The sequence below is a fragment of the Gopherus evgoodei genome, chromosome 23 (genome assembly GCF_007399415.2).
Source record: "Gopherus evgoodei ecotype Sinaloan lineage chromosome 23, rGopEvg1_v1.p, whole genome shotgun sequence".
Classification (NCBI taxonomy): domain Eukaryota; kingdom Metazoa; phylum Chordata; order Testudines; family Testudinidae; genus Gopherus; species Gopherus evgoodei.
In genome coordinates, this window is record NC_044344.1 from 5,781,060 (window position 1) to 5,805,098 (window position 24,039).

General features: G+C 46.6%; 1 protein-coding gene across 1 annotated transcript in view; it reads right to left on the reverse strand.

Moving 5' to 3' along the window:
* Nucleotides 1–24,039, reverse strand: part of SKAP1 (src kinase associated phosphoprotein 1) — a 237,276-nt gene that overhangs the window by 209,365 nt on the left and 3,872 nt on the right. The window contains exons 2-3 of the mRNA XM_030541459.1: nucleotides 18,794–18,899; nucleotides 1,702–1,727 (exon numbers count right to left, since the gene is read on the reverse strand). Of these exons, the coding sequence (XP_030397319.1) occupies nucleotides 1,702–1,727; nucleotides 18,794–18,899 (132 nt within the window). The remainder of the gene's footprint in view (nucleotides 1–1,701; nucleotides 1,728–18,793; nucleotides 18,900–24,039) is intronic.

A 24,039-nucleotide genomic window follows, 5' to 3' on the forward strand; every position in this document is an offset into this window, starting at 1 on the left:
TGGTCTAACCAACAGAGCCCACTGTATGGTAATGGAAGTACATCAGAGCATTTCAAAGCACTGTACAGAGAAGTATAAACCCATATTACGAATAGGCAAATTTAGGCACAAAGAGACTTGACCAAGGTCACACAGCAAACTGGAGTCAGGGCTGGTGATTCCCAGGCCCTCGATTGAGCCACCAGCCACTGCTGTCTCCTTAATACATTCTCGGAGGTTAATGACCCTTCCCCAAACGGGGGGGGGCAGATTTACAACGTCATGTAGGCACCTGAAGATACGGCAGTGGAATTTACAAAAGCACCGAAGTGAGAGTTACGGTTCCTAGCTTAAAGCATCTAAATTCCTTTTGGAAATCTGGCCCTGTTCTACAAACCAAGCCAAAACCCGGCAGCAGCATATTAAAAAAATTAAAAAAAAAAAGTGAACAGTTGATGAGAACAAGAGCACTTGGAAGCATTTTGCCCCCACCCTTTTTAAACTGTGTGAACTTCTCCCATCCCAGCGCGCGCGCACACACAAAAAAAATCTAATTTTGAGCCCTTTTATGTGTTCTAATCCTCTCGTCTTTTTCTAATTTTGAACACAGCTGTCTGCTGTACTTTCTCGAATGACGCCAGATGCTGGGTTCATCAACCAAACCCACAAAAACAATGGTTTGAAAGCAATTAGAAGTACCGAGGCTGCACTGAGGCTCATATTAAAATGTGATAACACTGTTCTAGTGGGAATTGCAATGCTGCAGCATTTCTGGGCTGCCAGACAGACAGAATGCCTTGGAAGTGGGCCCTGATCGAGGAGGTAACGTACTGGAATTTCTATCTGGAGCAAATGAAGGATTAGCTGAGTGGGAATGCTCACATGGTGTTGTGTTTTTTTTTGTTGGTATTATGGCCGCAGCACCCATCTTGCTGGAATGCTGGTGGATCCTTGTGTTTGCACACACATACCACAGTAATCACTGAAATAACACACACACACACACTTATTAATTTGTATTCTGGTAGCACCTAAGGGATCTGGATCCGAGATCAGTACTAAGTACTGCACAGATGTGTACAGATAGGAGTGAGACACAAAGGGACCCATTCAGTTAGACATTCCAGTTACAATTCCACTGGATACCGCGGAAGGAACCACCTACTCCTGTGGCTCTCAATGCGCAGGTACCCACTGGGGTTGAGATTGTTATTAGTGATACGGAAGCGCCTTGTGGCCATGTTATACAACTACACATAAGAGAGACAGTCGCTGCCCTGAAGGGCTTAAAAATCTAAAAAAGACCCTGAGAGTGGGAAAACAGAAGCACCCAACAGGGTCGGGACATGCCCAAGGTCACATAGACCTTGGAATAGAACTCAGGCATCTTGGCTCCCGTCCCATGCCTTAGCCACTAAGGCCACGCTGTCTCTCCAATGCAATTCTCTGGAGGTCACTTAACATTTGCACAAGCCATTCTTGGGGCTGCCCATGGCATGTGTAGACCGGACAGCTTGGCCAACACCATACACGGCTGGAGAAGCCTGGGAGAAAAGCAGTGCTGCTTGCTCCCAAAGCCCCACCCCTTTGCCAACACCTCCCACAACTTTGCCACCCTCCCCCATAATCATGCTGAGTGGCTAAGGCTCTCCACCTGCTAATCTGGAGCCCAATCAAACCGATGACAAGCCCTGCCCCTCAGAATGGATAAGCTGCACTCACCTCGGGGCAGAAATTCCAAGTGATACCTGCAAGACAAGAAAAGAAAAACAGGCATAAACATACATGTGACACTGCACCCCATATTCTTTATAGTGATATTATTAGGATATGGTTTGGGCACAATCATGATGCATTTTATGCAAGTCAAGTCATGTGAGGTGTCACTGGAGAACTTATGATTTGCGGAATATGATTATCCTATTTGAATGCATATACCATTTTTGTATCTGAAGTTATGAATATTGACTAGGTATCTGTATTTCAAATGTAGTTAAACCTCGGTAACGCCCAGTAGACAAGATGCTTTCAGTCTAGATAGCTGATTGGGAAGGGTCTACTCAGGGCAATGAGCCATTAGGGAAAACAACAGGCCGTAGGAGCAGCTTATCTTCCACCTGATAAGCCTACAGACAGCCTGTGAGTGATGGCCGCTATGACTCTACAGGGACATGTGACCAGGCCACATGATGCTGGACTCCATCTTGGGATGTCAGTATTTTTCCACAGACTGGTCTGGGAACCAAGCTTTGGAACAAAGGGTTCCCACCAAATGCAAAAGCTATACAAGACAGGGAGTGACATCATCAGGGGTTCTTCACTCCCCACACAAGATGACGCCTGGAAACACCTGAGGTACAAAGACTGAACTGGGAGAAGTGCTGGACCCAGGCTAAAGGGATTTCTAGCCTGTGTATGAAACACCTGGAGATTTCAAGCTGTAAAGCAGGAGTCTCAAACATGTGGCCCGCAGGCCACTCTTCTGTGCGGCCCGTCAAGCTTCCCGCGCCCCCCGCCCTACCTACCTCCAGGCCAGGGGTAGGCAAACTACAGCGGCCCACGAGATTGCACCCCCATGGTGCCGCGAGCCCCATGCCACTCCCGTAAGCGGCTGGCAGCATGTCCCTTCGGGCCGGAGGGGAGTGGGGAACAGGCAGAGGGCTCCTGCGTTGCCTTGCTTCAAGGTACTGCCCCCACTCCCCCTGGAACAGGGAACCGCGGCCAATGGAAGCTTTATGGGAGGTACCTGGAGAAGCAGCAGCAGAGCCCTGTGCCCAGCCCTGCGCCCCCAGGGGCTGTGGTTCCGGCTGCTTCCTGGAGAGGAGCAGCGTGGCACGGTGTGGGGCCAGGAGCCTGCTCTGGCCCCAATGCACGCTGCTGCTGCGCTGGAGCCGCTCTAGGTAAGCAGCTCCAGGCCGGAGCTCACACCCTACAGCCCTTCTGCACCCAAACTCCCTTCCCTGATCCCCCTCATATATCCTGCACCCCAACTCCCTGCTCTGAGCCACCGCGGCACCCCACACCCCTCCTGCACCCCAACTCCCCGCCCTGAGCCCCCTGCCACATCCCACACCCCTCCTGCACCCTGACCCCCTGCCGCACCCCACACACCAACTCCCTGCCCTGAGCCCCCTGCCACACCCTGCACCCCCTGGTGACACGGAAGGGGCAGTGTTGGGAGGATGACTTTGGAGACTGGTGTGGAAAGGGGCAGGGAAGGGGTGGGAAGAGGCAGGGCAGGGGCAGGGCCACATGGAAGGGGTGGAGTGGGGGCAGGGCCGGGGGCAGTGAGGATGGGGGTGCCAGTGATGCGGCCCTCAGGCCAATGCACTAGACCTCATGGGGCCCTTGTGGTCATTTGAGTTTGGAGACCCCTGCTGTAAAACATTGTGTCTTGAGAATGTACAAGTCCGCCTGTACCATCAGTTCAGGTGAGACCCTGCTATTCATATCCAATCTATTTAGTATATTCTGCTCAGTTTGTGTTTTTGTTTATTTGCTAGGTAATCTGCTTTGATCTGTTTGCTCTCACTATGATCACATAACACCTATCTTTTGTAGTTAATGAACTTGTTTTTGTTTTAATCTAAACCGGTGAGCTTTGACTGGAGTGCTCAGGGGGAAATCTCTGCTTGGTTACCACAAGTGTTCATTGTTCTCTTCGCACGGAGGGAGAGGCAGAATGGGTATTAAACCCATAGACTGGCCAAAATCTCACAGCACAGGGAATGTCAGCTGGCCCCACGGAAGGAGGCTCTAGCTTTGGAGAGAAAGCCACAGAATGACCTATTCACAGTCATCTTGCCCACTCTAAAGGGCCAGGTCTACAGCCTATCAATGGCAAGAATCCAGTATATCTAAATCCAATCCATTTGTTTCCTCATTAAAAGCTTTCATGAAGAAAATGTTTTAACACAAACGTGCGAGCCACTGACGCAGATTAATTAGAAAATAACAGAATCCCGACGAAGGACAGAATATTTATTTCAGTCTTTTGCTTTGGACAAAATGCCTGGGCGGAAAAGGAAGAGATTGCATCTAAACCACAGACTGCAATATTTAATCAGTGATAAAAAGCTACTGTGTGTTATATTGGAAAAAGACACACAACCCTGCCTTACACGCCCTGTCTCTAGTGTTTTATACGTTGGAAGCTTTAGAAACTTTAGGGTGGGGTTCATTTTATCCCCTTTCCATGTTTCTCTGTGGAATCTCTTCACCTTACCTTATCTGAAGTCATATGCACCTGCTCCACCAGCATCTCTTTGTCCCGTCAAACTCAACCTCTTCTCCATTCCCTCCCTGGAATTTTTCTCAGTTGGGATGGTCCATATTTCACTTCTATTGTCCTACCCTCAGGATTTCGTTTTCCTCAGTGCCACAGATTTAGAGACTACAGAAGAAACTCTTCATAGATATAAGTAATCAGAAGAGGAATTGTTGCTGTTTAACAATTCAAGGCCCTTATGTTCCCTTCTGGGATTAAGCCAGTTTCCCCCACAGCTCAGTGGAACTCAGAAACGAAGGACCAAGCAAAGAAATTAAACCCACACAGCAGAGTACCCAACAGACCAGGAAAGCTCAGTTTTAGAGTGTGATGCACCTTGAGTTTTGACCATTGTAGGAGGAGCAAGCAAACAGAATTCCAACCACTCCTTTCACGTGAAATTCAAAAGAACAGCTGCAAATCACCATCGCCTACAATTTGTCTTTCTGACTCAGACAAAAGGTTCCTCTTCCTGACCAGCCAAAAAGAAATAAGAATGGTGGCTCCGGGATCACTCTAATTAGACTTTCCTGCAAAATTTAATCTCAGGAAGGACTGAGGTCTTTAAGACAAGGAAGGATCTCAGTGTTAGTTTTACAATACTCATCACATCTACAGCACCTTCCATGCCGAGGTCTGAAAACGCTTCACTAACACTTCAACAAGCCATACAGCCGAGCAAAATAGGTCAGAATTATTATCCCGTTTGACAGATAGGAACCCACGGTGAAGTGACTTGCCCAAGGTCTCACCACAAGTCAGTGGCAGAGGCCAAGAATAGAACACAGTCTTCCTGATCCCCATTCCTGTGCCTTAATTATCATTATTAAACATAGATTTCATAGAGCTTAAGGCCAGAAGTAGCCATTAGCTCATCTATTCTGACCTTCTGTCCACCACAGGCCTTTAAATTTCACCCAGATCCCCCCCTCCTGCTGAACCTAATTGCTTTAATCTAACTAAAGTATTTCACTCCTTGGAAGACTAAACCGTTATGTGCCACAAAGAAAAGAGACCTGGGTGCCACCAACGTCCGAGGCCCCTGCACTGGTAGGGCACTGATTAGGCAAAAGAGGCCCATATGTTCCTAGCAGATGATCCACATCCATGCTGCAGAGGAATGCAGAAAAACCCAGAGCCCCTGCCAATCTGATCTAGGCCCAAATTCCTCCCTGACCCCAAATGTGGCAGGCAGTCTGTCTGTGAGCAAGACAAACCAGCTTGGGATTTAAGAAAGAGGAGTCTCTGGGCCATCTCAGAGCACTGCCCCTCCCCATCCGGTGCTAGGTGTCCAACCTGACACTTCAGAGGTAGGCAAAACAAAAAAAACCCAGAATGAATTAGGTCAACTGTGTATTTGGGGGCCGGGGGAGCATCACATGGGAAGTCTTCCTGACCACTGCAGGCTGAAGCCCTGAAGTATAAGATCTGATTATATTCACTATCTTAATACATTCAAATATTTACATTTTGGGAATACGTAGAGGTCAACTATGCCAGGTCTCCATTGCGCTAGGCACTTACTGTGTTTGTATAGTGAAGGTCACTGTCTCTCAGAGTTTACAGTCTAGGCACAAAGACACAACAAGCAGATGGGACAAACCAACCAACCCAGGTAACAAATACAGGTGAGCAACTACAAGAGCATCTTCTCCCCCCAGAGTATCCCGCAGCTCAGAATTTTCCCTTACACGAGTCTCACTGGTGGGGTTTGCCTTTGTACACGATGACAATCTTGCTTTACATCATCATGGCCCTCACCTCATCCCCAAACTCTGTTATAGGGCCGTGTTGAAGTGGTCCACTCTGTCCTCTCCATCCTAGCTCCTCTCAGAGAGGAGAGACATTTTCATATCTCTGTTCACCCGGCTCAGCATCCTCCCAGAGCAGAGATATTTTTGTCTCCTGAGCAGCTAACGATTCTGAGACAAGGACAGAGGGAAAAAACAAAACAAAAAAAATCACTTCTTGTTTTGTGAACTTTTGTCTCTTGTGCTTGAGAGACTGTCCTAATCTCCCCTGAACATGTTTTAGTGATAACATTTACTGCACCAGGGCCAAAACGATTTTCTGTCACTTTCAATTCCAGTTCAATAAACGTATCAGAGCTTTGTTTCTAACCTCTGTCATTTTTAATACAGTAAAATGGTTTTTAAAAATGTAAAATTGAGTTCCATTTCCTACTGGACCAGCAGTCTTACATTAGCTTCATTCTTATCAAATTTACAAAAAAAAATTGTTTAAAAAATGTAAAGCAAACAGTCGAAAACTCAAATCTCATTAGATCAATGTATGCTTTTAGTCTCACGCTTTGATAATTTTCACTCTAGAAAGAGTAAGTGCAGAAAAAAAGTTAGTTTCTCTTTTCTTCTTCTTTTTTTTATTAAGTCCAGGAGGAAAGACGTCTTGTGGTCTAGACACAGGACTGAGAGTCAGAAGATCAAGGTTCCAGTTCCTGACTCTGCCACGACTTCATGCGAGACTTTGGATATGTTGCTTACTCTGCCTGGGTGAAAAGAATCCTTGTGCCGAGGGTCAGCCCAATGCCTATGCCCCACTTAAATTCGCAAAAGCAGGCTTAAAGGGAGATTTAAGTGGTTAGCTTTGCTGACCCTTTGCACAGAGTTTCACCATGTGTGAAATGCCTTTACCAGTGTCTGCAGAGCACTTTGAGATCCCTGCACGGAAGCTTCTATAGAGGTGCCAACCGAATTGAAAAGGTGATCACAGGGGTGGACCTTTCCATTCACATGTGGAGTCATTTGAGAAACGTGACAATCTGGGAAAATCCCCTCCAAAATTTGCCTACTGACAACCTGAATGTCAAATACGGTCACTCCATTAGAAAGTACAACTGTATCTGTAACCATGCGTAGGCCACGCACAGTCTTCCCAAAGTGTACCCAGCGAAGCAGAGGTAAAGGAGGAATTTAGCAAAATAGACAGGGAAATCATCCCCTGCCAGCCAGTGAAATACAACAGGAAAATGGAGCAAGAGGCAAGTTTTCATTTTTATTCTCAGGCGGGCTACTCCCATCAGCATTCCCAGGACTTTAAAGTACCATGTCAAATAGGCAGCAAGTAGTTATGCTTGTCTGGACCAGGAGACTGGTGGCCCTCGGAGACCAGCCACCAGGACATTTCTTTGGTTGAAAAGAATTATGTTGCAACAATTGATTCTTGCAAATAAAGCATTAACTTTAAAAATTCGAAGTGTCTGACTTGCCTTGTTACACCCTAATAACGTACCCAATGGGATGCATGAAGGACCAAGGGCCCGATCCTGATCTCAGACCACTGCAGCTGTAGGAGGGAATTAACTCACATTAAATTGCTCACCAGTGAGACATCAAAATCAGGCCCAAAGACTCAGTGGTAGCTGACAATCCCTAGCTTTCACAAGACATTAAACATCATTTGTCCTCATGTGTCCTATTACAGTAGTTTTATTTAGCACGGTTATTTTTGTCTCCATTTAACCATTCCTCCTATGCACTCTAGATTTAGTTTAGCCAGCAGCAGCAGCAGCAGGGGTCCCTATGAAGAAGGAAAGATGCTGCCCTATACTGCTGAGCACTCCAGGGGCAGGGGAGAAAGTGAAGCAGCAATCTACATTAGAAGTGGGGGAAAATAGATAAGAGGTTAAGAAAGGGAATAGCCACCAAATGATTTAGTGTCTGGGCTGTAAAACAAACTTATAAAAAAAAATTTCTCTGTTACAAGGAGAACTTTGATGTGACATGTAAATCAAAGTTCTAACCCAGAGAAACATCTGATTTCCATTATAAAGCCAAGGAACTAGCGAGGCACTGCTAAAATTTTAACAAAGATCTCCCATGAACATTTCCTTCCCCCACTTAGCTTGCTATATACACACACCACTTCCTTCCCCATATCTCATAGCATTTAAGGTCAGAAGGGACCACCAAGAGCATCTAGTTTGACCTCCTGCACATCGCAGGCCATAGAACCTCACCCACCCAATCCTATTATAGGCCTATAACTTCTGGCTGAGTTACTGAGGTCCTCAGTATGACAAGACATAGATCACTCGATAATTGCCCTATTCTGTTCGTTCCTACTGAAGGATCTGGCACTGGCCACTGTCAGAAAACAGGACATTGGTCTAGATAGACCATTGGCCTGACCCAGTATGGCCGTTCTTATGTTCTTAATCTTGATTTAACGACTTCAAGTTACAGAGAATCCAACAAGTTACTAGTTCAAACCAGCAAGTTACTTGCTGTGGAAGGTGGCTAAAAACACCCCAAAGTCACTGGCAATCTGGCCTGAGGGAAAACCCTAAACATAGCTATTATTTAAACCTTGAGCATGTGGCCAAGACCCAGCCAGACATACCCAATCAGAAGTGCATGCATTGTACCAAAACAGGAGGATTTTGCTAGTTTGTTCTATTTAAATAAAAACCATTCTCGCAACCATTTAGCCAATGAGGTTATGCATTAAACTTAAACATAAGCTGCACTTTACGGCAAACATTTATACTTTGCTCCTGAAAGACATGCAGGGCCTGATTCGAATGTATTAACATTCCAGTAGCAACCTACAGGCCCTATGGAAATGAAGCAGAGTCGTCTTTGTTTTGCAGATGGGAAACCGAATGACCAGATTTTCAAGACAGCTCAGCTCCCACATAGGTAGGCTTGGAAGAATTCATTTTTTAATCATCATTTCAACAGATAAAAACAACGTGTTTTGGGTTTGTTTGTTTTTTTTAATATAATCAGTTTCAACATTCACAGGAAGTTAGAGGGGAAATCAGACAATTATTTAATGACACTCATTTTGAGATTCAACGAATCACAGCATTATAAGCCTTAAAACACAAGTTGTCAACATCACATGTCACATTACCTACATAGCCTTAAATCAAACTCTAATACGTTCTCAAGCCGCTTTTTTGCCTATCTGTACATTCTGATTATCGAAAGTAGTATTTTTTTTTGTCGCTGTATGTGTGTGTGTATGGTGACATTTACTGATAAAAATCTAATCTGCTGAGCCGATATATAAGCTCCTAATGCCATTTAACACTACCTAGGAGCCAGACCTGCTGCTGGCCACTTCCAGGGCACAGTGCAGTCTGCGGTGCCAGGACAGGTAGCAAGCCTGCCTTATCACCCCCGCTGCACTGCTGACCGGGAGCCACCCAAGGTAAGCCCGCACCCTAATCCCCTGTCCCAGCCCTGATCCCCCCCACAGACCCAAAGGCCCTTCCTGCACCCCCAGACCCCTCGTCCCCAACTCCGCTGGGTCGCGGGCATCAATTTTCTTCAACTAGTTCGCCAGAAAAAAAAAAAAAAAAGAGAGAGAGTGTGAAAACCACTGATCTAGAGGATTTCAACAATAAAGCTCAAAGCCCTTCACAAAAGGTCAGTATCATTAGCCCCACTTTACAGAAGGGGAAAGAGAGAGAGAGAGGTGAAGTGACACGCCCAAGGTCATACAGCAGGTCAGTGGCAGAGCCAGGAATGGAATGTATTTTTCCAAAATCCAAACCCAGTGCCTTAATCACAAGATTAAACCTTACACTGGTGTAATGCCGCTGACTGAAAGAGAGCGCTAGATCAGAATCAGTCCTAAAGTTACTCATCAGCACTGCAAGGTACGGCGCACCCTCCACCTCAATTGTCTGCCACAGCTGATCCTGAGACTTGCCGGACAAGACCCTGCTCCCCAGCTCACACTGCAGGTGACAGATCACAATCGCTAATGAATGAGTCAAATAGACAACGAAGCTGTTGGGCTAGATACAAAAACCACCAGCTGAAATTCTGTGGCCTGTGTTGTGCAAAGGCTTTGTTTTGATGATCTTAATGCTCTCTTCTGGCCTTAAAAGGTCTATAAATATAAACCCCACTTTCCTCTCAGACTCATTTTCGGCAGGAACCATAAAATCCAGTCAGGTTACAATCAAATTTTCTGCATTTTCTTGTCCAATTAAGAACACTAACATCACCACAGATATTAAATAGGGGAGGGGAGAAGAATTTGGGAGCTCACCATTAGCCAGGTCAGCTTATGAACCACTTCAAATGCATTTCTCAGCTAAACATTACAGAAGTGGCAGCATCTCTGCAAAGACTCTGGTTATCCAGTTTCCATCATTTACAGGCATCAGGTTTCAGATTAACAATGCATCTGCGAGGAAATGGATGGGAAACGGGTAATTTTATCAGCTGGAATGGCAAATGATGCAAATTACTGAAAGGATCATAACCCGGAAGGCACCAAACTGTTACTGGAAGAGTGCAGGGGTCCAAATTCATCCCACGTATAAATCAATCAGGTTGCACCTGGTTTGAATTTGGCTCGGAGATGTTCGAACATGACGGAGCCATCCTCTCCGTTGTAGGCCCACGTACAGCACGGAATAGATTGCAGGATGCTCACAAATTAAAACAGAAACTCTGTATGGTATCAGACCTTTTGAAAACAAAGTTAGCATTAAAGTTGACACTGCAAAATGGAAGGAATTCCTTTGTAAATGATTTTCTCCATCTCCTTGCAAAGTGCCGGAATGACAGAGATGGTTTGCAAGGACAGAAAATGCAGGTCAAGAACTTTTCGATATTTATAGGGTGGCAAGTGACTTCTCAGGTATCTTGTGAGACATATCCATATCCCAGTGGTTAAAATGAACCTGAACCATTGCTCATGCTGAGAGAAATCCCACCACCAAGTGAAACAAATTTCAGCCTCCTGAATAAGGAACAGATGAAAAACAGCGCTTGGGCTAATTAAAGACGATGTAGTGGGGCCAGTCCAGCCTTGAAGGTAATGTGCAGAGCTTGATTATCTGCCTGACTACCAGGTCACATTCTTAAATTCCCTTTTATCTTGATATTGCATGTTATGCAGGATAATGAGCCTCATACTGGTGAAAATTACATAGAGGGCAGTTACACTAATGAAGCAAAATTTCCCTGAAATTGCAGCCTCCTGCACTCACATTTCAAAACTTTAAAACAAGATTGGAAATTAAGATAACAGATGTAGTTAATCTGATTAGAAGTTTATTAAAGCAGTGCCCACTAGCTCTGGCTACGGACCTTTGGAAGACTGTTATAAACACCTTCATAATCTGGTTATAAAAGTTCTCCTCGGATGGGGTCAAGTTCACCCCGACGTAACTGAATGGATGTTATACAAGAAGCGAGACTGACCATATCGTACTTTGGCTATGGCCTAGAATAGAGGAAGTGGGAAATTTAAGACGATGTGTGAACAATTCTAAACCCACTGATGCAGTCGATGACAGATTTTTGGCAAGGAATTATGTAAACGACACCATTAGAGAGGCTGAAGCCCCACACACAAAAACATATTGGGTCAAAATGTATCCCTTCTGGAATTCCACAGGGGATGTAGCCAGCCCATTTAAGCTCTGAAAAGCAGCCGGCACCAAGAAAAGTAATTACTGCATTTAAGGATTGTGCTCGCTAAAGTGCATTAATGCACTACTTGAAACCATCTAAGGGGTCAGATGTGCCACACTACGTGACTGTATTGTACTGAAAAAGAAATACCAGCCCGAATGTATTTAGTACACAACAGAACAAGCCTTTGTGATCTACAGTGTAAACAGATCATTCAGAACGTGTATGATTATTACAGCAGTATCTAAGGGTCCCGATTATAGTTCCACGCACTATACAAAGATACACTTGCCTTAGAACCCGTGTTTACTGACTCCCAGTTTAATGCCCTATCCACCAGACCACACTGCCTCTCACGTACTTACAGGTCTGGAGTAAGGACTTGCAAGTTTGAATTCAGTTATAGATTCTGTGAACAACCGGAGCTCATTAGTTAAACCACTGGGAGTTCGGGGACACAAGAAGTCCACGACAGAACAATTTGTTGAGAATCCATATTTTTAAAACTCCCAGGTATTTATATTTTAAGGCACACAGGATATTGCTGTCAGCAAAACACGTTCCAGCGAGGTTGTTGTTTTTTTTAAATCAGCTACCCCAGACAGCTGATGGGAAAAAATTTGCACACGAAACCTTTTGAAAGTTTTCAAATGATTTTTTTTTAACTTGCATAGAGATTCAGCCACTCATGGTGAAAGTTTTCAAACTAGTTCTATCATGCAAAAGAAACGATAAAAAAAATTAAATTAAATTACAAAAAAAGATCAGAGTCCCTACTGTTAAACATTAAAGGAGCCACTACATAGCATTTTGGGGCAATCTCCCAGCCCAGCTCAACAGATTCAGGTAAGCTGGGCAAACGGCTGTGTGGACAGTCCTTTGAAGTCGTGACTCACTGGGGCTGGAGCCCAGCCTCCGCCCTAGGCTTCAGCCCAAGCTCCAGCACTGCCTATATAGCTATTTTTATAGTGCTGCCATGAGACCCAAGCCTGTCGACCCAGACTGGGAGGCTCGCCTCAAAACGCAGTGGAGACAGACCCTAAGGTTGAGATACAAAACAGCAAAGACCATCCTTGAATCACCTCCTTAAACTAGGGTATCAAACCTCAAAGTAGTGCATGCAAAAGTTTCATCACAGTGTCAAATGGCTGCATCTACACCGGATTGCCCACTGACGGTATCAGAGCAGTGCCAAGGGTGTTAGGTAAACCCAGGCAGCAGCATTAAACCCTCCTGGGTGCCTAACCCTTCTTAAGCAGGTCTACACAACATAGCAGTTAAATGCCAAAGACCTCCAAGGGTATGCCAAAGACCAGCCCGGGTAGACAGATTTGAGCTAGCGTGCTAACGACCACCAGTGTGGACATTATGGCTCCACTCCAGACTCAGGTTAGCCACCCGAGATCAGACCCAGAGCGGAGGGATAGCTCAGTGGTTTGAGCATTGGCCTGCTAAACCCAGAGTTGTGAGCTCAATTCTTGAGGGGGCCATTTAGGGATCTGGGGAAAAATCTGTCTGGGGATTGGTCCTGCTTTGAGCAGGGGGTTGGACTGGATGACCTCCTGAGGTCCCTTCCAACCCTGATATTCTATGATTCTATGCAGGTATGCTCAGGAGGCTGAGCTGCATCTCCAGCCCAGCTAGCTCTCAGCTTCAGTGTTGACATAGTCCAAGTGCCCCATCAATGCTAGAGCTCCCCCCAGTGGTAGCAAGGCTGGAGAACAGGGCAATTCATTGGAGGGCTAGTAGGAAGGGGTCCCACGGCCACTGCAGGGTTTATGTAACCCACACACCTCCTAAATGTGGTGTTCTATCCCAATTAGTGGCACCAAGACCACTTAAAGAGATTATGAGTTTGCTCTACAGCCAGTTAGCTTTTAGCTCATACACTAAACTCCAGAGGTCCCAGGTTCGATCCCACCCACCATCAATGACTGGGGTCTGTTGATGTTACACTTCATCATGGCAGGACAGGTTAAAGGTAGCATTGCAGCATACATGCTGGATTTCCTTGTTTCTGAGAGTGTCGTGCTTAACATTATTTAACCCTTTCTCTCCATTTCTGTCTTGGTCTGCCTGGCTCTCCCTTAACATTATTCAATTTCTCAGAGGAAAAACAGCACAGAGTTAGTTTCCACTTGCTGCAAACCTCACTTCCCACAGTGAGTTTAGACGCCTGACTGGCTCAGAAAGGACCTCTGAGGAATTATTTATCCCCATTTTTAATAATCTTATTTCCTGCCCCTACCCTAGAAATAAATTGCCTCCTTGCTGATAGATGACCTCACTTGGGCATTTAGACAGTTTTTTGGTTACTGTTCTTCCCAAAGGACCAGGGGAGGGATGGGCTCCTGAGTGGAGTCATGTATCCAATTCTTCCCAGGTGTCGGACATCTGATGCTAATCCTGCAACTGGCGCAACAGAACAGCTTAACAGGAGCCTGATGTTCTCAGCAAACAGCTTTGAAACAAACTTGCAGCACCAACTAGTCCCCAAAACAAGAAGGTCTGACAACTTGAGGGGTTCCAGGTTCTCTTCTCTTTTCCACGATGGCTGCTCTGCAAGCAGATTTTCATCACCACCAATAAATACTTTGCTTCCAGGTCAATTAACTATTTGCCAGCAACATCTACAACTAAAGGCGGTGATCCCAAAGCACTGGCAGAAGAACACACAGATACTCTAGGACAGGGGTTCTCAACTTTTTTTCTATTATTTATTATTATTATTAATTATTATTATTAAGTTGCCCGGGTTTTGGCTTCAGCATTGGGTAGCAGAACTTGGAGCCCTGGGCTTCGGCTTTCTGCCCTGGGCCCCAGCAAGTCTAATGCTTGGAGGCCCCCCTAAAACCTGCTCACAGCTCCCCAGGGACCCCGGACCCCTGGTTCAGAACCACTGCTCTAGGAGAGTGAAATTCATGGACTTTGTTCAAGGAGCTACTCATAGAAGATTGAGGAGGACTTGAACTCAGCCAGAACACTGCGCATGTTCCAGAAGAAGTGCTATTCAGCTGCCAAGGTGGAGTAAGGGTTGCTACACCTGCAAATCACGTGCACCTCCTGGATCCATGAATCTGACAACTCAGGCCCACATCCTCAAAAATGTATTTAGGCGCCTAACTCCCACAGCAGTTCGGCACCTAAATACCTTTGAGGACACAAGCCTCTGGGGCTACACTCCTGCTTCTCCCCCAAGTCATTCTGCGGCTTTTGTCTTTGTGGGTTTTGCACACAACAGACAGGGGGCGAGTAAGCTGAAAACAGATATAGGAAAAAGCGATTGTGAAACCAGAAAACATGGTCAGGCCAGGCATGGCATACATGTATCCGTGAGAGGCAGGAGCAGGATCCAAAGACCATTATCTTTTGTTATTGACTTCATTTCAACATGACAGCGTCCCTTTAAATAGCCAAAGACATTCTTAAGAATAAAATGGCGCAGGCCCACACAACCCAGTCAGACGGCAACAGCCCCTCCGCCATGGCCTACAATCATTTTCATAGTACATTTCAAACAAAGATACCGCAAGCTGCTTCCCAGCTAATTATAAAACATTATTCTATACATCCTCAACAGGCAGCATAAGCCCAGCGCTGTGCATGTTAAAGTCAATGGCAATCCTCCCACTGAGGACAATATTAGACCATTGGCAGGGCAGTGGAACAAAAATCTGAAGGCCAAGTTACAGGAACAGCTATTCAGCCCAGCTCAGAATAATTACACTGTAAGAGGCCCTTCCCTTCCAGGGATGTCTCTCCCCCCACTCATGGTTAAGCAAGTGACTTATCTCCATTATAAATCTGCATAACGAAGTGCTACACCCAGTGTCATCTTTCATGATGCAAAGAGGTGAAAAGCAGAAAGAACGATGCCTGCGCCGAGGACCCAGATGCTTCCTGAACGCGACTGCAGATGACTTCCTGAATACGCGCCACAAGAACCACAGCATGCTCCCCGAAGAGGCTAACCCGTGCCGTGCCCTGAGAACGAGATCTGTTTAGATCCTTCAAAGAAGAAAGTGGCTATTATTACAGTAAGCGGCTACCACAAATCCTTTTCTGAACACTTCAGGTTAGAACAGAGACGTTCAAACACACTATTGTCCAATCGTCAGCAAGCAATAGAAGAACCACCAGAAAACCAACGCTGCACTGCAGCCTCTGCTCTGGAACGGATGCTTTCTTGCTTCTGTCTCCACACAAGCCCATTGCGAATAACTCCAGAGACCAGCTCCTCTTAAAGCCCTGGCCAGTTTTACATTGGTTTCAAAGGAAGCAGGGGTGGGCCCCACATGTTCTCCCGTACATACGGAGAAGGAAACACCATGCACGTTCCCTGTTATATCGCAAAGGCTGCACCAAAGTCCTCAGCATGTTGATATATTACTTTCTCCTAAACCCTACTACAAAGCACATTCCATGCTCAGCCCACAGCCTAGATTCTCTCTTCCCCTAATCCTGCCTCCTTTATGTCCAGGTAGGGTAGGGTAGGGTAGCAAGCCACCTGCTTTGCTAAACGAGCAGAACAATCCAGCACTGCCAACTCACAATTTTATCATGAGTCTCAAGCTATCTGGTATTTTTCAAACGCCAGGCCCCTGGAATTATATTATGCGAAAAACTGAGTTTTCATTAAAAAGTTTATTGCCTTGAGGGTTGCAAAGAGATGCTCTGCGACGTGAAACTTCAAGACACTCACCTCAGAAGCCAAACAAAAGGACCCCAAGGTCATTATTTTTTAAATCCCATATTTTAAACCAATCTCAAAGGATGTTTTCCCTCTCCAGGGTGACACCTAACTCATGATTTCTGAATGCTTCGGTTGGTAATCCTGCTCCAATTGTCTCTGTCCTAGCAGGATGAATATATGCTAACAGAGTGGGGGTGCTTCAGGTGAACACGGCCAGCCAGTTATAGTGACAGGAGAAACAAGGAGCAACGCACTCTCTTTTCAAACATTGAGGGGCATCATTTTCCACACCACCCCTCCGTTGTAGATGCTGTAGCTCCGTTTTCTGAAGGCTCCCATCTTTTCCCACATTCAGCTTGCTTCAATTATTCAGGGCAACCCAGGCTGATAATTACACAGTCCCGAGTTGCTGAATAAAACTGATGCTTAATTAGCCAGCAGGAAAGATCGATTAAGATACAGCGGGGCATCTTGCAAAGTTCTTCAGCGGGACTGTGGGAATAGAATCCGGCTGTGCCCTTCCAAAGGATAAAACACTCTGCATCTCAGGGACTCGGCTGTAGTTTTATTTAAACTGGATGCCTAGACTGGTCACCCCCCGAAGTTTTATCATCAGATCTTAACTCTCCCAGTGCTACGGTTCACATCCTATAAAGACAGAACTATCACCAAGTTCTGGAGCATATTTCCAGCTGAAAACCACAGACAGAACACATCTTCCATGGCCTCATCTATCTTAGCCCTCGCGGACTCTTCTCCATCTGTGCGATTGCAAGGGAAAGAATTTCCCCCAGCAAGTCAGCACAGGGCACATTTGTTTAAACCCCAAACAGAGTAATTCACTTCACACTTTGGCCCTGTGCCAGAGTCCTGAACCCAAGTATCCTCAAAGATGTGGGGATACTGGAATCCAAATTCAGAGCTAGTCCTGAACTTTGCAGATGGTAACCCTTGTCTCTGTAAAAGGTCATAACCCAGGAATTAGACGCCCCTAAGCACTAAGGCTTGGGCTGTATCTCTAAAACACACACACACGCGCGCGCGCACGCGCACACACAGGCTCACCAAATGAAATTAACAAAAGGAAGTATTTCTTCACACAATGCACAATCAGCCTGCGGAAATCCTTGTCAGAGGAGGTTGTGAAGGCCAAGACTATAACAGTGTTCAAAAAAAGAACTAGATAAATTCATAGAGGATAGGTCCATCAGTGGCTATTAGCCCGGATGGGCAGGGATGGTGTATCTAGCCTCTGTTTGTCAGAAACTGGGAATGACTGACAGGGGATGGATCACTTGATGATTCCCTGTTCTATTCATTCCCTCTGGGGCACCTTGCATTGGCTACTGTCGGTAGATGGGCTAGACAGACCTTTGGTCTGACCCACGATGGCCGTTCTTATGTACGCCTTTAGCAACAGGTCAGCAGAGTGGGCAAATGCTCACTCTTCCACTTTGGTATGAGGAAAAGCAACTTATTCACATGTATGAATATTCAGGCTTGTTTTCAAAACCTCCATGGAGGACAAATATTCATTGTATGATTTATTTCTGACACCACCAGTGTCCTAGGAAGGGGACTGTGGTTTAGCGGATAGAGCCATAGACTAGAGTTCAGGAGAGGCAGGTTCAATTCCTGACCTGCCTCCGATCATCCAGTGGCAGAGTCACTTCCCTCCCTGTGCCTCGGTTTCCCCATCTGTAAAATGTGGCTAATGCTGTTAACCTTCTGTGTAAACGACTTTGAGATCTACTGATTTAAAAAGAACTAGGTATCATTATAGGAGCAGCGCAAACACAAAACAAGGCATCATCCCTGCCCTAAAAGGGGAGGGAGCAAGGGATCTCTTGGTGGTTTGAGCATTGGCCTGCCAAACCAAAGGTTGTGAGTTCTATCCTTGAGGGGGCCATTTAGAGAATCTGGGACAAAAGAAACAAAAATCTGTCAGGGACAGTACTTGGTCCTGCTAGTGAAGGCAGGAGACTGGACTCAATGACCTTTCAAGGTCCCTTCCAGCTCTATGAGATATATATAAATATAAATAAAAGAGAATAAAGTTGGTTGCAGTCTGAAAAATGCTGGCAGGTAGTAGCTTGCCTCATACACACATTCTTGCATAGCTTAAACACCCCTGCAGCATTTGTCAATGCAACATGCAATAGACACCCATAGGTTCATACAACTGCTCCTTCAGAGAACAGACCCACATAGGTATTTGGCACCTACCTCACTGATTTCAAATCAGTGAAAGTTCAGAGCCCAAATACCTTTTCTGGATCCAGGCCTCCTTGCTCATTAGGCTAATGGCACTTTTGGAAGCACCCCTCAGAGCCCTGCTGTGGGTGCCCAACCGGTTCAACAAGACGTGGGGCTACCCATTGCAGTCCTGCTACTCTGCACCCAGAACCCTGGCAATTCTGTGCCCATCGGAACATAGCACAGAAAACCACCAACCTGGCCTTGACTTGCTGGAAGCCGACCAGAATCGCCTGTCTCTGGTCTCTGGCTCTAGCGCTCAGGTTCTCATTCTGCAGCCCGTCCGTCAGGTAACCTTCAGTATCTGTTAGGGAAGAAAGTTACAACCGTCAGGAAACCACACGGGTGGTGGGCAAGAATTCGATTAGGAGGAAAACTGTTTTCAAGTAACTAAAGTACGCAGAATGGTCCATTGAAAGCCTCTGAGAGCATGTGATCAAACAGCCTACGGTAAAGACATTCAGCCTTAAGGCTCTTCTATTGGAGAGAGTTCGTAACTAGTAAAAGCAATCACACTGGTGGGCGACACACTGAAGTTTTGCCTAAGGCAGGAGATGGTCTTGAGCAGTGTCTGGAACTAGGTTTGCTTGTGGGGAAAAACCAGCAAGGAACCATAAAGAAACTTGACCACCACAGAAGTGAAACAAGACAAGGATCAGCATAAAGAATGAAAGGGCATGTCTACCAGAGTTGCGCATCGGCTAGCACAAGTAACAATAGCACAATCTGGGCTTCAGCGTGGGTAGCATGGACCCTGCAGAAGTACTCGACTTGCTAACCTTCGTGGCCTTCGTTCCCATTATTCCCCACAGTAACTGGATTCAAGCTCGCACGCTGGGGAGACATACCCAAAGTTACAAAGTGAAATTGGGGGCACGGGAGGGGCTGAAAGAGAAAGAGCCACAATGGAAAGAAAAGTGCGGAAGGAAAAAAATAAAAAAGAGGATGGAAAGTGAAGTAGAAAGCTGAATACGAGTGTTTTGGACCTACTCCTCACAAAGGGTCCAGTTCTGTTCCTGCTGAAATCAACGGCGAAACACACCATGGAAGTCAATGAGAACAGAGTCGGTCCCAAAGCAGAGCAGAGCATGAACAAGAAGAATGAGCTTGTGGGTAACTGAACAGAGCTGAGGGAGAGGGATTCCAGAGCCCCAGTTGGCACAGGGTCTCCAGGCAGCGTGTCCACTGCTGGGTATTGCAGGATTAAGGGAGGTGTTAATAAACGCCCTGCACCAGGCCCCTAATCCAATTCTTGGCCTTGCGTATTCATGCCATATACTGACCCAATGCCACACCCACTCCCTCAAGCCATTGTTCCTTTGGAAAAGGCTCCCATGTTTGGGATGCTGAGTCCCGCTGCATGGATTCCCATCTGGTTTTTTTTTGCTTGACATTCATGTAAGCTGCCCAGTCCTGGACCACGTGGATCTCCAGGGGGTCTGGGTTTCAGCAGTAAACAGACAGGAAGAAGGAGCTGCGGTGTCGTTCAGATTCAGACGCTGGGTAACCACCTACACTTCACGGAAATAAAGAGACAACCGTAGGAAAAAAACACAGAACCAAGCTTCTCTTTAAAGGGACAGGAGCAAACAATGGGTTATTTGTGGTCATGTCCAATATACGCTGTGATACAATGTATGATCCTCTTCATAGTTATAGATGAAACACAAGAGGAACCGTAGCCTTTGTTTATTTGACGTGGGACAGTAGGCACAAAAGATGGTTTAAAAGAAGGAATGAGCATTAAACCTCAAACTACATGCCTTTAGATGGGCTCATCTGCACTATTAGCCAAACTGCTTCACGCGCAATATTCCAATACCCAGAGAACTGTATGTTCTTGTTTCAGATGAGCTAGGACAACTCACCTGGAAAAAAAAAATTTGTTTTTGCTTGTGAAAGTATCTCAGATACTACTTATTCCCACTGTTTTCTGATTTACGATCAAACCTCTTCTATTTGCATGGATATCGGCTCCCTTTCCAGAGAACTCAAAAATGAACGATTGCTACCAACACCCAGTTCTGATCTCATGCCAATATACTGCCACACGTTACAACAGCGTTGCTGCCAGTTTATGCTGGCGAAGCAGAGATTAGAATCAATGCCACACTGATGTAAGTCGCCAGTGTATCGGCCTACACGAATTCTAGCACGCCCTTAACTGTGACACTAATGAGAGTTTAATATCCTGCTGGCCAGGCTTCCAAATTTTTACACCCCTGCTACATGAAAGTTTGCCCGCCCCTAAAAGGAGTGCTCTCTCTTTCGTACACCCTAGGAGTTCACACAGCTCTTTACAACATTAACTACTCCACCGGCAAGTGCGTAGCATGTTCTCGAGATCAAAATGGCATTTAGAGGAATATCCTTTTCTGTCTCTCTTATCAACCTTAATTTCCTTCTACCGTCTGCTCTGTGAAACATTCAAAGATGCACCAAAAGAATGTGGAAGGTGCCAGAACTCTTTAGTATAGAATTCACAGTCTGGGGTGAAGCGGGTACCTAAGTCCAGAGGAAGAGACCTCTGGGCACAAACCAGCAGCCAGAAGACCAGGCGCTACTCCTGCCTGATCTGTGAAACAGCCAGCGAGCGGGACTCAGGAAGCCTGGAAGTTGTACAAAAACAATTTGTAAAAACAAGTGGGCTCAGTCCACATCACTTCGAGTTTCTGAAGCAGAGTGTTCCCTCCTGGGTTGGAATCCTTCAGCTGAAGCCATCCGTTTCCAGTTGTCAGCCAAAGTAATACTCAAGTTAATAAATACACTTACGCCAAATCCAGGCTCTTCTCGCCTTCTCTGGCTTACTGTTTTCTCCTCATTTCCTATCACAGCCCTCTCTCCCCACGCCCCCTTCTATAGGGCAGGCATTTCCATTAGGACAAGCCTTAACATGACCCACCTGCTTTCCCTGTGTCCTGGCAAGAGCACAGCTGCCTTCCTTTATCCCACAATTAGAGTCCTGAGAAGCAGCTGTGTCTTGTTAACCCCTCATTAGGGCAGCTTTCTTAGGTCTGCCTTAGGTACACGGCCTGCTTTAGCCTAGGAGCTGAGCCCCTCACAATCTTTAACCTCAGAACACCCCTTCGAGGTACGGAAGTGCTGTTGTCTGCACTTTATAGATGGGGAAACTGAGGCCCTGATCCTCAGAGGTGTTTAGGTGCTTCAGCCTATTTAAATCGGTGAGAGTTAGACACTTAAATACGTTTAAGGATTGGGGCCAGAGAGATTAAATGACCTGCCCATGGTCACGCAGGAGATGCGTGGGAAAGCAGGCAGCTGGATGTAGGTTTCTGATGTTCCAGGCAAGCCCACTATCCCTTGGGCCATGTTTCATTTCCTACACCTATAGGCAGGGCCGGATTAATCTTTTGTGGCCTGGAGCCAAATATATTTGTGGGCTCCCATGTAGGCAATGGAACATGGCATGGGGAGATCGGTCCCCAGAGCAAGGGGCCAACTAGGGGCTAAGGGGCATGACAGGGGCAGCCCTGCTCCGCCCAGGGCGAGGGCACCATTTACAAACCAGCAGTTGCCAGACACACAGTAGCCCAAGCAGCGCTGTGCTGCCAGCCTCCCCCTTCCCCTCACAGGGCAGGGCCATGCCGCACCATACAACCCCCCGCATCCAATGCCAGAACCCCTCTCCCCCGATTCTCTGTGGCCAGAGCCCCTTCGGACCTGCTTTTCCCTGCATCACCCCACACACATATGCACAGCACCTTGCACATCACCACCCCTGCCCAGCCCCACCACAACTGCCCAGCACCCCACACCAAACCCCCACTCCTTAGTGCCCCAACACAGAGATCTTCCCCACCCCCGTACAGCCCAGCACCACCTCCTAGACTCCAAAGACACCCACTCCCCAACACCCTGCCTCCCGGCCACACTCACCGGCCCTGCTGGGAGGCGACTGTCTGCCAGGCTTAACCAGCAGCGGGGCCGGGAATTGCTCTGGCCTCTCAGGAGTGGTGCAATCTGCCAGATCAGGACCCGGCCAGGTCCCTCAAGACGCACTTTCCCTGGAGGGGCCCAGGCAATCCTCCCACATTGTCACCCGCCACAACAAGCTGAGACTGGCCAGGCTTCTGCCCCAGTTCCAGGCAGCTCAGCTCTGTGGAGACAGGTGGGACGCCACAGGTGGTGGGAAGCAGAGACTGCCCGGAGCCAGAGGTGCACTGGGGTCTGGCCAGGGGGCAGAGAGGAGCAGGGGTGTGGGGCCAGGAGGTGGAGAGGAGCCCTCAGCCTGAGGAGCAAGTTATGGGGGGGCAGGAGGAGCCAGCAGGCTGACGGGATGTCAGGACGCAGTACAAGTGGAGCAGGCCAGGACCCCTTCTGAGCATGGGCCTGGCTCCCTGGAGCCACTGGCACCATTGTAAACCCCACACTGTCTGTAGGAATTTAGCCTGTGAAACAGAGGCATGGTACCACTGGCCCAGGAGAAGCCCAATAATGCCATTTGGGAAGCTAGGCACAAACCACTGAAGGCGGATTTATGGTAATGCCAGCTAGGTGCTTTCCACACACTAAGAAGGAAGTCCCTGCTCTGAGCAGCTCACAGTCAAAAGACAGATCAGTCGACAAAGGTAGGGGACCGGCACTAAAGCAGGCAAGTTATTACATATAAGTCAACTCAATTCCCTGTAAGCAGCACAGCAGAAACGAGTTATAAAGAGGGTCTTAAGGGAAAACAATTGTATGAACCATATTTCCACAGCTAACACGAGTGGAGACAAAAATGAAAAGTGTGCGCCCTCGTCATAAAAATATAAATACAAGTTGCATCCCTCTGCCATTTTTAAAGGTAGAATAACTCCATGAGTATGAGATTAGCTGTAATATGAGATTTACTTACCAGGACGTCTGTGTGGGTCAGTGCAGCATAAATTATAATAAAACCACACTCACTCCTGCAAGCTACAGCGAGCTCCTTTTCTGAGCCGTCTGCTATGTTTATAGCACCAGGAAATGAAAAAGAAAGCCCAACTATAAACTTTCAAAGTGGATCAGGAAGAGCAATATGTAAGCAGCTCTAGAGTAAATCACACACTGATGTTAGTTTTACTGCTTAGCTGTAATGCAATATTCTTGATGTTTATGGATTGTTCGCCGCGATCCACTCTGAAAGTTTACAGGACTCTCCTTTTCATTTCCTGCTGCTTTAAAAAAAAAAAAGTTGAAATTTCATCAAGCGCTTCAGTGGAGTTTGCAAAGGAGATCGCAGTTAATCCAGAAGGAGATGCACACGGTCATAAAATTATTTCACAGCTTGTAAAGTCCAGGTAGTAAATAACATTACAATGGTGGCTCTAAATTCTAGGAGCTAATCAGCACTCAGCAATGAGGGGGATGATAGGTTTTAAAATACCACATGTGTGTCTCTCTCTGCTACCCAGGAACTAGATATCAGAGGGCACGTAACAGCAGCTGTAACAGTGCAC